The sequence below is a fragment of the Natrix helvetica genome (genome assembly GCF_964273705.1).
Source record: "Natrix helvetica genome assembly, chromosome: 3".
Classification (NCBI taxonomy): Eukaryota; Metazoa; Chordata; class Lepidosauria; order Squamata; family Natricidae; genus Natrix; species Natrix helvetica.
In genome coordinates, this window is record NC_138549.1 from 178,090,007 (window position 1) to 178,101,183 (window position 11,177).

Below are 11,177 nucleotides of genomic sequence, written 5' to 3' on the forward strand. Positions count from 1 at the left end.
GATTTTGTTTAATTCACATCTTGCCTTTATTATTTTTTATAAATAACTCAAGATGGTTTCCCCCAGGGATGCTGAGGCCCTCCTAGCACCCACCCTTTTCCCCAGGGGAGGCTGTGGCTCTCGTGCCATGCTCCACGCCAATCCCCCCTTGCCACGCCTCCCCCACCCTCTCCCGGCTCCTCTCCGGCTCAGGCCCTTGGGGGAAGGCAGCTGGGCACCCAAGGAGCATCCAGGGAAGGGGGCTGTGTGAAGACCTTTGGCCTTCCTGCTCCTAACTGCCCCCCCCAAGTGAAGAGCCACTCCCTCTTTTCCCTGGGCGTGAAGGGGACCCAGAGGCCTTTTGGCCATGGAGGTGCCAGGGAAGATAAAGCAGGCCCAGCACGTCATCTCCCTGGGCGGAAGTGCCCTCAGCAAGTGTGTGAACTAGTCAAGTGTGCAAAATACAGCTGTGAATTAGCCTGGGGGGGGGGGGGAATCTACGGCCCAGCTCTTCCAGCATAGCTGGGAAGACCCTGCTGGGCAAAGGAACCCCTCCTTGGGGTGGCAGCTTAAGCACTTGCACCCCCCCTTTCTGGGCAGGCAGGCTGGCTTCAGGAGGGAGCCCAGAGACCCTCCCTCTCCCACTGCTCCCCTCTGCAGCTCCTGCAGGGCCAGGGCGGGCTAGGGGCTTTCTCAGTATTCGGCCCGAGGGAGAATCTGCTTCAGAGCAAGGGCTGGAGCAGCAGCAGTCTCTGAGGGCTCCCCCCCCAAGGGAGGCAGCATAGACACCCCAACCCCCCCCAGAAGGAACCTCCAAATGGTCCGGTCCATTCTCCTCGGCCTCCCATGACTGCCAGTCTCTCTCTCTCTTGGGGGGCAGGGGGATTTCTCTATTTGGCTGCCAATTAAGGCGGCTATCAGGAGGCACCAGGCGCCCCCCCCCCCCACTGGGGCTCCTCAGGTGTGCAGGGCCAACCTATTGCACAGGGTTCAAGGCCTCCTGCGGCTACCAAGGCACCTCAGAGGGCCAGGCGGCGGCTTACAGCCAGAGGAGCGCTTGAGGGGGTGTCTCCTGGTGGGCTGCAGCATGGCAGACAGGGAGCATCAGAGGGGGGGGGGGGCTTCTGTTGCCATTCCCAGGCCTGGCAAACTCCCCCAAGCATCCCCCTCAGCCCACGGGAGCCCAGCCCCTCATCCCAGAGGTCCCTCCCTCCTCAGTCTGGCTACTCCAAGGAGGAGAGGCAGAGACGGAGGGGATCCCGGCCGTGGCCGTCTCCTCTGGAGCGCGTCCTCCCCCCCTCCCCCCCGATGAGGGCCTGATCCGATAACGGCTGGTAATCCCCGCTTGCCCTCTGCTAATGCGCTGCTGGGACACAGCTGGAACGGCTGAGCCAGGCAGAGGCCACAGCTGGGGCTTCTCAGCTCCAGACCGTGGGCAGAGGGGGGGGCATCGTGTGCCACCTGCCCAGCCCTGCCTGGCACCTGGTTGAAGGTGCCCTTTGGGGGAGGGGGCCTTTTGCCCTGTTGAACGCCGTCAAGATGAGGCCAAAGCTCCTCGTTAAATTCCCGGATTAGCAGTTCAAATCCGACACGAGCTCTGCCAAATGAGCAGGGAACATCTGGGCTGCCAGAAAAGGGGGGGGGGGGAGAATGGCACGGTGGGTAGGAAGGGCCCCCGCTCTCCCCATCCCTCTCACAAGAGCCGCACGGACAACTCCAGACCGGGAGGCCCTTTTTTATTCAGCAGTGTGTCCCCCAGGCAGTCCTCGGGAGAAGAGGCTGCAGACTGGAGCCTTCGGCTGGGCGCCCCCCGTCCCCCCACCTGGCCTGCCAGGTGACCTGCAGGGTGGCCGAGTATGAGCAGCGGCTGAAGCTGGGCGGTTGCGGGAGGCCGGTCCGTCTGGGCTGCCCCAAGGGCCGAGGAGGAGGCCGGTCACTCTGCCACGGTGATGATGTCGTAGTGGACGCCCGGCTGCAGCTGCTCCGGCCCAGACTCCGTTCCGAAGGGAGCCACGGCCACGTCCGCCACTGCTGCAGAGGGAGGGGGGGAGTGAGGAGGAGGCAGGGGAAGGGGCTGTCCCTATTCCACCCCCTCTAACCCCCCAGTTGGCAGCTGGAAGAGGGGAGAGGGCAAGGGCAGCCTCTGGTCTCCCCCCCCCCCCCCGGGACGAATGGACAGGGAGCCTTCTGAGGAGGTGGGAAGGGAAGTGTGTGTGTGTGTGTGTGTGTGTGTGTGTGTGTGCAGATCTAGGGCAGGCCCAGGGGATTCAGCCCCCCACTCCCCGCCCAGGCAGCCCAAAGGCCCCCGGAAGGCCCGGCCGGCTGAGGCACCTGTGCAGAAGAGGCAGCCGGGGCTTTTGACTTTGCCCAGACCGGCTGCAGGTCGGCCCAAGGGGACGGGCAGGAGCTCCTGCTCTGCGGGGGTCTCCTTGCTGCTCCCAGGGGCCCCAATGACGGCCACTGCCGAGTGGGTCGTGGCCTCCAGCTGGGCTTGCGTGAGGAGCTGCTGCTGCCCAGGGGAGACCGGGACATACTGGATCTGTGTGGGGAGAAGGCATCCGTCAGACCCCCCATTCCACACACACCCCGAGAAAGCCGCCTCACCAGCTCAGCCTGGCCCCAGCCTCCCCGCCCCACGGCTGCCCCTCCTACCTGGGGCTCCTGCACGAACGGCCCCCCTTGCTCGTACTGGATGTGGGTGATTTGGCCATCCTGCACCTGCAACAGCAGCCGGGACCGTCAGACATTGGGGAGGGGGGGGAGGAGGGACCCCCATGTTTGTAGGAGGGAGGGGGGCTCACCTGGATGTGGTGGCCCTCAGGCAGCACCACGTACTCCTGGGGCAGCAGCTGCTGGACACCCTCCTGGGTGATGATGTACTGGACCTTTGGGGGGGAAGCCGGGGGAGAGATTATTTGGGGGGGGGAGTGGCCAGAGTCCCAAACTCCCCCCCTGGGGTGGCCAGAAGCGGGCTGACCTGGTTCTCGGTGGTCACCAGGTGCTGCACCATCTGCCCGTCTGCCGTGGCCAGGATCTCCTGGATGTAGGTGGCCTCCTCCTGCAAGCAAGCAAGGCCCAGACTTTAAGCCCAGCCCAGCTGCCCCGCGGCAGGGAGAGGCCAGGACAGGCCGGGGGGTTGGGGGGGGGGGGGGGCAAGAGGCGAACCAGACAGGAGGCAGCAGCGCAAAGAGCAGCAGAAGTGGACACCCCCCGAGGGCCTTTCTCTCCACCTGCATGCAGACCCTCCCCCTCCCCCATCAGGATTCTGGCTGGGCCAACGCAGCAAATGCCTTCTGCCAACCCAGCTGAAGCCCCCACCCCATTTTCCTGGCCATAGGATCTCACCCAGAGGGGTGGGGGGCCTCCCTGAACTGACCCCTGACCTTGGGCTGTCCCCCAGGTAAAGGGGGTGTCCCCTGGGTAGGGTTAGCTGAATCTCCTCCCCCCCGAGCCTCCTCAGCCTCGCTGGGCCCTCACCTCATTGGGGTCCCCCTCCTGCTGGGTGACGATCATGTGTTCCTGCTCCAGGGCCTGGCCGGACTGCAGAGCTGCTGCGGGAGGGAGAAGGCGGTCAGGATGCCGGCCGGACCCCCCCAAGACAGCCAATGGCCAAGCCCTGGGCAGGCTCTGGACTCCCACCTGCGGCCCCCGGGGCTGACCGCCGGCAGGGAGCAGGAGGGGCTCCTTCCCAGGGGTCTGGGGGAAGGCCCCTCCCTCCCGCCCGGCCGCTTACTCTGCAGCGTGGCCAGGGTCTCCTCGTGGCTCTTCAGGATGATGGTCTGGGAGGCGGGGGGGAGGGGCTCGGAGGCCGTCCTCCCCTCGGAGCTGTGCAGCCTCTGCATGTGGAACTTCAGGTGTCCTTTGCGGTTGAACCTGCGGGCGGGGGAGGGCTGCCCTCACTCAGCTGCCAAGCCCGGAATCCCCCCAGCCCCTCCCAAGGACGCCCCCCCCAGCTCACCTCTGGCCGCAGATGTGGCAGGCGAAGGGCTTCTCGTTGGTGTGGGTCAACGTGTGTCTGCGCAGGTCCTTCTTGTTCTTGGAGGCGAAGCTGCAGTGCTGGCACTTGTGGGGCCGGAGGTTGGCGTGCTGCTGCAGGTGGTTCTGGGGGGAGGGGAGGGGGGGTGAGAGGGGCCCTTCCCGGAGGAAGCCCTGCAGCCCCCAGAGCCACCTCCTCCGCCCCCCCCCCCCGCACCTACCCGGACGTCTGGCCAGGCGGCGGCCGTGAAGGGGCAGTCGGGGCACTTGAAGCCGCTGGGCCTGGCGTGAGCCCGCTTGTGGCTCTCCATCTCCGCCCGGCCCGCAAAGGTGGCGCTGCAGATCTTGCAGGAGAACTTCTTGGCCGGGGGGGGCTGGCCTGGTGGGGGCTTCTTGCCCGGGGGGGGCCTGGCCATGGCCTGCTCTGAGGGGACCAGAGGGAGGTCGCCGGCCTCCGGCTCCAGCTGCTCCTGGGCCTGCCAGGTCAGGCAGCGCACCACTGGCCACGGGACGGCCGGCAGGGGCTCCCCACTGAGCGGCTGTGGGGAGAATCGGCAGAGAAGCCCGGGGGGTCAACAGCCGCCCCCAAGAGCCAACGCTTGGCTGCTCCAGGCTCTCCCCTCCCCTCGGAGCCTCCCTGGCTCACCTCCCCTGGAGGCGGTGGGTGCTGCTGCTGGGGCCCCTCGGGCACTGCGGGGCCCTCCTTCAGGGAGTCTTGGATCACGGCCTGCGCAGCTTCGCCAGGGGCCTCATCCTTGCTGCTGAGGGAAATGAGCCCACGAGAGGAGGAGCTGAAGCCTCAGCTGAGAGGCTGAAGGGACCCCCCCCCCGTCTCTCACCCCCCCCCGATGCCGGTGCCCCTCTCCAGAGGAGTCCTCACCCGCAGAGCGTGCCGGCAACCTCCCCGCTGGTGGAGACCACGCTGTACTCGGAGGTGCTGCAGAAGGGGACAGTGATGTGCTGGACCTCGGAGGGGCCCGTGGGGGGCTGGAGGAGGGCCCCCCTTTGCTCCGTCCCCTGGGTGGTCAGCAGGCCGCTCTGCAGCTCCCCCTCCTCCTCCTCCTCCTGGGACCCCAAGGGCGCCTTCACCACGGCCACCTGCGGGGGGAGCAGAGCCAGGTCAGATTGCCCCTCCCCCATTCTGCCCCCCCCAACAGGAGCTGGGAACCCCCAGCCTCACCTCCAGGGCCCTGGAAGGCAGCTCCCGCTGGCCACTCATGTTCAGCAGGAGGTCCAGGGCGGTTTGCGTGGTCACCTCTGCCGAGCCCCCCACCTCTGGGAAAGTGGGGGGGGGGAAAGAGATCAAAGTTAAACCTTGCGCTCCCCCCACCTGCCCCAGGGAAGGCTTCTGAGCTCCTCTCTCAGCACACCCGATCCACGCACTCACATTCTCCTCCAGGCCTCCCCAAAAAGAGGGAAGGAGGGGGGGGGTGTCTCTTTGGCCTCAGGGCGTTTTCCCTCCCGCCAGCCTTGTGCCCAGACCCGATAATGGGAGGACTGGCTCCCTCTTCCACCCCTCCCCTCCCCCGGGCAGTTTGCATGGCAAGAATCGGTTCATTCCAGCAACTCCCCAAATGTTCCTTTTGACTGGAGATGTTACTTGGACGACTTTGGCCCAGTTCCCACCACTGAACCTCTCGGAGGTCTCCCACCCAGAAGGGGGGACGGGAGAGGCAGCCGGGCTCCGAGAGGCCCTCCGAACGTGGGAGGGGGGGGGGGCTGGGCAGGGATTGCTAGCCCAGTCCTGTCCCAGTGAAGTCAGAAGCCCCTCCCAGGCTCTGCCCACCTCAAGGGCCTCTGCCTCGCTGCCCGACCCCCCCCTGGCAATTCCCCCCCCCCGGCAGGTACCTGGCTCGAAGAGAAGGATGGCGCCCTGCAGGGGCTCCTCCTGGGGAGGGTCGGGGGGTCCCGGCACCTGCGGGGAAGAGCCAGCCGGTCACCACAGCAGCCCCAGCGGCACAAGGGCCCCTCCCCAAGGGTGGGGGTGAGGGGGCCGTGGCCACTCACGGGGGGGCTGGGCGGGGGGGCCTCGGGGCCCTGGCAGTGCTGCTGCTTCAGCTCCTCGATCTGCTGAAGGGTGAAGAAGGGGCGCCGGCGGCAGGGCCCCTCCTCCGGGTGGTGCTGCACCCACTCCTCAAACTTCTCCGGGTGGCGGCATTGAACGTGGAGGCGCAGGTTCTTCTTGTGCTTGGTGGAGAAGTGGCAGAGGTCGCAGCCAAAGGGCTTGCCGCCTGCAGGGGCCACCGGAGGGAGGCTCAGTGCCCGTCCTTCTCCTTCGGCCCCGGGCAGCAGAGGGGCTGCTCTGCCATGCCCGGCTCCAAACACCCCCCCCCCATCGCTCCAAGCCGAAACGGATGCCCCCGAGACGTGGCTGTGCCTGATGGTGGCACTGGGTCTGGGCCAAAGAGGGCTGAACTCCAGAGGCCTGCGGCTGAGGGTCCGGGGTGCTGCAGCAGGGTACCTGCCCCCTGGGAATGCCAAGGGCTCCCTGCCCTGCGGGTATTTGGGAGAGCCACGGAGCGCAGCCCCTTCGCCTGGACAATGACCGATGCCCCCTGCCGGCTTTTGCTTCATTCCTCTCAGACCTTTTGGGGGCTCTAAAGGGCCAGGAGGCAACACACCCCTTTGTTATGGTTGTTGCTATTGGCACAACTAAAGCCGCAGCTGAGCCTCAGATGGGGGTGGGTGGGTGGGCAGCCCTGCCCAAAGCCTGCGACTGACCCCCACCCCACCTGTGTGCTTGACGGCCGTGTGGGAGAGCAGGAAGTCCTCGCGGACGGTGGCGTAGGGGCAGAGGCCGCAGCGGAAGGGACGGTCATTGATGTGCAGCAGCTGGTGGTTGAGCAGGAGCTTCTTGTCCTCGCACACGTGGTCGCAGAACTCGCACTTGAACCTGCCCGCAGGAGAGCCCCGTGACCGGCTGTCCCCAAGAGCTGCCGGCAGAGCCCACCGAAAAGGCCCGCAAGCGACGCTCACCTGTGGTTGGCCACCGCCTGGATGTGGGTCAGCAGGTGCATTTTGAAGGTGTAGCGCTTCTTGAAGGACTTCCCGCACTGCGAGAGAGCCGAGGGGTCAGCCGGGGGGGGGGAGAGGCTTTGTGCTGCCAAGCCCCCCCCCCCCCCTGGGTCCCTGGCAGGCCCACACCCACCTTGTCGCACATGTGGGGCTTTTCGGAGCTGTGCGTCTTCATGTGCTGGGTGAGGCGCTTCTGCATGGGGTAGACTCGGCCACAAACCGGGCAGGGGAAGGCGCTGCGCTTGGGGGCCTGGAGGGGAGAGACTCCGGTGGGTCAGCCCCTTTCCAAAATAGAACCAGGCTGTTGAACACCCCTCCCCCCAAATCAGGGAGGGGCTCTGAAGGGAGGCATAGGTTGGGGGGGGGGATGCCACACTCAGGAGACCCTCCTGGCTTACCGGGTCGGTTCGCTTCTTCCTGAAAGAGAGCAAAGGAGGGAGAGGGGCTTCGTAAGGAAAGCAGAGTACGGAAGGAAGACCCCCGCAGGGGACACCAAAGGCCACAAGGGGGTCCGGGGAGCTCCCCCCCTCCCCCCCGCTCACTTGTCTCGGTTGTGCACAGCTGAGTGGCGGATGACGTCCTTCTTGTACACGCTGGTGTAATCGCACTCCTCGCACTTGTAGGGCTTCCTTCCCGCGTGGTTGAACATGTGCTCCTGCAGGGGGGAAGAGAGAGAGGGGGAGGGGCTGGGGGCTCCTGGCAATGGCTGCTTCCCTGCTGGGAGGGGGCCAAGGGGGGGGGCTCACCTTCAGAGAGGACCAACGCCGGGACCGGTAGCTGCACTGCAGGCAGCGGAAGAGCTGGGGGTCCCCGGCCTCGTGGGAGCTCACGTGGAAGCGCAGGTCCTCGGAGGTCAGGAAGCGGGAGCCACAGATCCGGCACAGGTAGGGCCGCATCAAAGGCTTGGCGGACTTGTAGCAGTACCTGTGGGGAGGTGCAGGGGGCGGGGTTGTCACCTGGGGGTCCCGGCCAGAGGCCTTCCTCCAAAGCGCCACCCGACCTCTCACCTTCGCCCCATGTACTTGCGGTATTTCTTGCCCAGGAAGCGATGGGGGGGCCGGCCTCGTTGGCGGGGAAGTGCTTCGGACTGGCCATGGGAGGAGGGGTCCCTGTTCTCCGAATCCGACTGGCTCACCGCCACTTCCGCCAGGCGACCGGTGCCATCAGGGACGGAGGACGAGGAACTGGGCGCCTCGGAGCTCTGCGGGTTCCCCTGCGGGACACACGGCGAGGAGACGGCCTGCTCCGCTTCCCCGCCTGCCGAGGGAAGAATTCAGCAATGGGAGCCCCGAGCTCCAAAGCGGCAGCAGCCAATGGCCGGAGGGAATCCCCAGGAAAGGTCCCCGTGCGGTCTACGGATCCTGTCCTGCACAGGGAGAGCGGCCGTTCCCCAGTGGGGTCTCCGCTCTGACGCAGGAAGCAAAGGGGTTGCCGGGGTCACAGAGCCTCCTTCCTGAGCCGGCCACCTCTCACAAGGCCTCAGAAGCGAAGAGAGGGGCCAAAGGTCAAGGACTGACCGGCAAAGCCCCAGGAGCCGCACAGCAGGAAGCGCACAAGGGGACCCGCAAAGGAGGGGAAGGGCTCCGCTCCTGCACGGAGGCCCCTTTGCCAGCAGCAGAGGCTCTTCCTTCCGAGACCCTCCCTGCTTCTGCTCCCGCCTGCCTGCAGGGGCCACGCTCAGGAGGGGCCCTGCGGCTCCGGCCCTGCAGAGCCTCCAGGATGGAGGGCAGCCCAAGGGAGACGGAAGACCCAAAAGTGCCCCAGAGCCCCACCAGGAGCGTCTTTGCCCCTCGCCCATCATACCTTCCCCCCTCCTCCTCCTCACCTGCCGGCTGAGGGGGCCCTTCCAGGCGGGGGAACTTGCGGGGCCTCCCTGGCCGCCGCCGCAGTCCCTGCTTGGGGGAGGGAGGCAGTGGGCGGCTGATCCTGGGCAGGCGTCCTCGGGGTTCATCCTCCGCCGGGTTGTAGTCGCTGTCCACTGCAGAGGGGCAGAGGGGTGTGTGTGTTGGAGACCCCCAGCAGCAGCATAAAGGAGGGGAGGGGGCCTCATTGCCTCCCACCCACCCCCTTACCTTCCGGGTCATCGATGGCACCGGCATCCACTATGTCATCCTCCTCCTGTTGCTCGGCTTCCTCCTCCTCCTTCTCCTCCTTCTGCCCCTCCGGCTGGGCCTCTGGCACCAAAGCCCCCTTGCGTGGGCGGCCCCTCTTCGGCCCTGGGGAGGCCCCTGCAGGCACAAGAGACCCTCAGCCGCCAGTGGGGCCTGACCCCCCCCCACCCTCCCTGCCCCCTAAGAGTCCAGGGACTGCAGGCCCTCTTCCCCCCACCCCAAGATCTCTCTCCCCAGGAGCCTCCCTCCCCCTACCGCAAGACCCCCTCCCCTCCTCCCCCCACTCCAAGACCCCTCCCCTCCATCCTAAGACCCCCTCCCCTCCTCCACCCACCCTAAGACCCCCTCCCCCCCACTCCAAGACCCCCTCCCCTCCTCCACCCACTCCAAGACCCCCTCCCCCCATCCTAAGACCCCCTCCCCTCCTCCCTCCCACCCTAAGACCCCCTCCCCTCCCCCCACTCCAAGACCCCCTCCCCCCCACTCCAAGACCCCTCCCCTCCTCCCCCCACTCCAAGACCCCCTCCCCTCCATCCTAAGGCCCCCTCCCCTCCTCCCTCCCATCCTAAGACCCCCTCCCCCCACTCCAAGACCCCCTCCCCTCCTCCCCCCACTCCAAGACCCCCTCCCCTCCATCCTAAGACCCCTTCCCCTCCTCCCTCCCACCCTAAGACCCCCTCCCCCCCACTCCAAGACCCCCTCCCCTCCTCCCCCCACTCCAAGACCCCCTCCCCTCCATCCTAAGACCCCTTCCCCTCCTCCCTCCCACCCTAAGACCCCCTCCCCTCCCCCCCATCCTAAGACCCCCTCCCCCCACTCCAAGACCCCCTCCCCCCTCCCTAACCCCCGCTCCCCACCCACCTGGCTGCAGGTGCCTCCGCTGGACGTGGCGAAGGAGCGTCTGTCGGGCGGCGCTGCGGAAGGGGCACCGCCGGCACTGGAAGCGCTGCACCACCACCACCTCCACCAGCTCCTCGGCCGACGCTCCCCACCCGCCTGCCGCACAGAGGGGAAGAAGCGCCCGTCAGTCCCCCCCCCGAGGCCCCCCAGGCGCCCCCGGGGGGGTGGGGGGGAGAAGAGGGGGAGGGGGCAGAGGCTCACCCGGGGGGGGCTCCTCGGGGGGCGGCCCCCCATCCGCCTCCTCCTCCCTCCTCCTCCTTCCGGGCTCGTCGTCTCCTCCGTCGCTCTGCGGGGCAGCGTCCTCGGCTGCTGCGGGGGGGAGGGGAGGCGGGGGGCTGAGCGGGGCGGGGGGGCTGCGGGGGGCGCGCGAGGGGCGGGGCCTGGGACCCCCGCGCTCCTCCCTCCCTCCCTCCCTGGCAGCCTGGCGGGGCCTGAGGGATCCGGGCTGCCCCTGGCGATGCCTGCGCCCCGCTCCCCTTCCGCCATCTTGCCCAGCGCTCCTCGCCCCTCCGCTGGCCCTGAGCCCCCGCGGACGCCCGGCGCCCCTGCGCCGCCCCCGCCTCACCGCTCGCCGCTCCGCCGAGGGGCTCCGGGCGCTCCGTCGGCGACTCCGCTTTCCGTTCCGGCACCGGCGAAGACGCCATGACCGCTTCTCTCGCCCGGCGGAGGGGTTCGGCGCCCTGGACCTCCACCGCCAGGGACGTCGCTGCCGCCGGAACTACTTTTGTGGGGCACGTGAGGCGTCGCGCTTCTAGCTCGCTCTACTTTTCGTCGGCTTCCGCGGGAGCGTCGTCGGCCTGTGCGTGCGTGCGTGCGTGAGGGGCGGGTCCCCCGCGGAGGAGGAGGGGCGGGGGCGGGGCTGGCTGTAAACCGTGGTTTGTGCCTAACTGTGGTCTGACGGCCGCCGGGAGGGCGAAGCCGACGAAGACGGCGCGGGGGAGCCTTCCGCTCTCGGCCCCTTTTGCAAAGGCTCCTTGGAAGGGGAGCGGTGGTGGGTGCCGTGGCGGGGGAGGGAAGGGGGGTCTTGGGCGGGGGCGCCGCTTGCAGCCGCAGGGCCGGCGGGGGAGCTGGGGGCGGGGCGGGCTCTGCTTGGGGAAGGGTCCCTGCAGGGTCTTCCCAGGAGCCCCCCCCTCTGAGCCTCCCCTGGACGCCCACCTGGGGGAGGGGCCCATTGCGGCCCCCCTCTTTCCTCCCCCC

At 67.9% G+C, this 11,177-nt stretch overlaps 1 protein-coding gene across 7 annotated transcripts; it reads right to left on the reverse strand.

Annotated features, from left to right (window-relative positions):
- Positions 1 to 1,688: 1,688 nt before the first annotated feature.
- Positions 1,689 to 10,724, reverse strand: ZNF335 (zinc finger protein 335). 7 transcript variants are annotated; one of them, XM_081947538.1, is made up of 26 exons: positions 10,546 to 10,724; positions 10,182 to 10,289; positions 9,942 to 10,076; positions 9,042 to 9,197; positions 8,795 to 8,947; positions 7,977 to 8,226; positions 7,716 to 7,893; positions 7,512 to 7,624; positions 7,368 to 7,386; positions 7,103 to 7,219; positions 6,931 to 7,007; positions 6,687 to 6,847; positions 5,962 to 6,185; positions 5,803 to 5,869; positions 5,135 to 5,229; positions 4,835 to 5,052; positions 4,601 to 4,715; positions 4,176 to 4,493; positions 3,938 to 4,080; positions 3,713 to 3,852; positions 3,457 to 3,530; positions 2,957 to 3,037; positions 2,781 to 2,864; positions 2,632 to 2,697; positions 2,311 to 2,518; positions 1,689 to 2,007 (listed from the first exon to the last, which is right to left on the reverse strand). In XM_081947538.1, exons 1-26 carry the CDS (start codon positions 10,622 to 10,624, stop codon positions 1,913 to 1,915), a joined length of 3,474 nt encoding a protein of 1,157 aa, XP_081803664.1. In that variant the 5' UTR covers positions 10,625 to 10,724; the 3' UTR covers positions 1,689 to 1,912. The 7 variants fall into 7 exon arrangements, with proteins under 7 accessions (XP_081803664.1, XP_081803663.1, XP_081803662.1 ...); XM_081947537.1 differs by having other exon boundaries at positions 1,689 to 2,010; positions 3,457 to 3,527; positions 10,546 to 10,723; XM_081947536.1 differs by having other exon boundaries at positions 1,690 to 2,010; positions 10,182 to 10,286; positions 10,546 to 10,723.
- Between the last annotated feature and the right edge of the window lie 453 nt (positions 10,725 to 11,177).

Excerpts from the sequence above, each read along its gene's own strand:
- ZNF335 (XM_081947534.1), bottom strand. The coding sequence starts at position 10,624 with ATGGCGTCTTCGCCGGTGCCGGAACGGAAAGCGGAGTCGCCGACGGAG. Across the intron at positions 4,716-4,834 it reads GTTGCCGGCACGCTCTGCGG|CAGCAAGGATGAGGCCCCTG; the intron begins GTGAGGACTCCT and ends CATTTCCCTCAG. Across the intron at positions 2,011-2,310 it reads CGGCTGCCTCTTCTGCACAG|CAGTGGCGGACGTGGCCGTG; the intron begins GTGCCTCAGCCG and ends CTCCCTCTGCAG.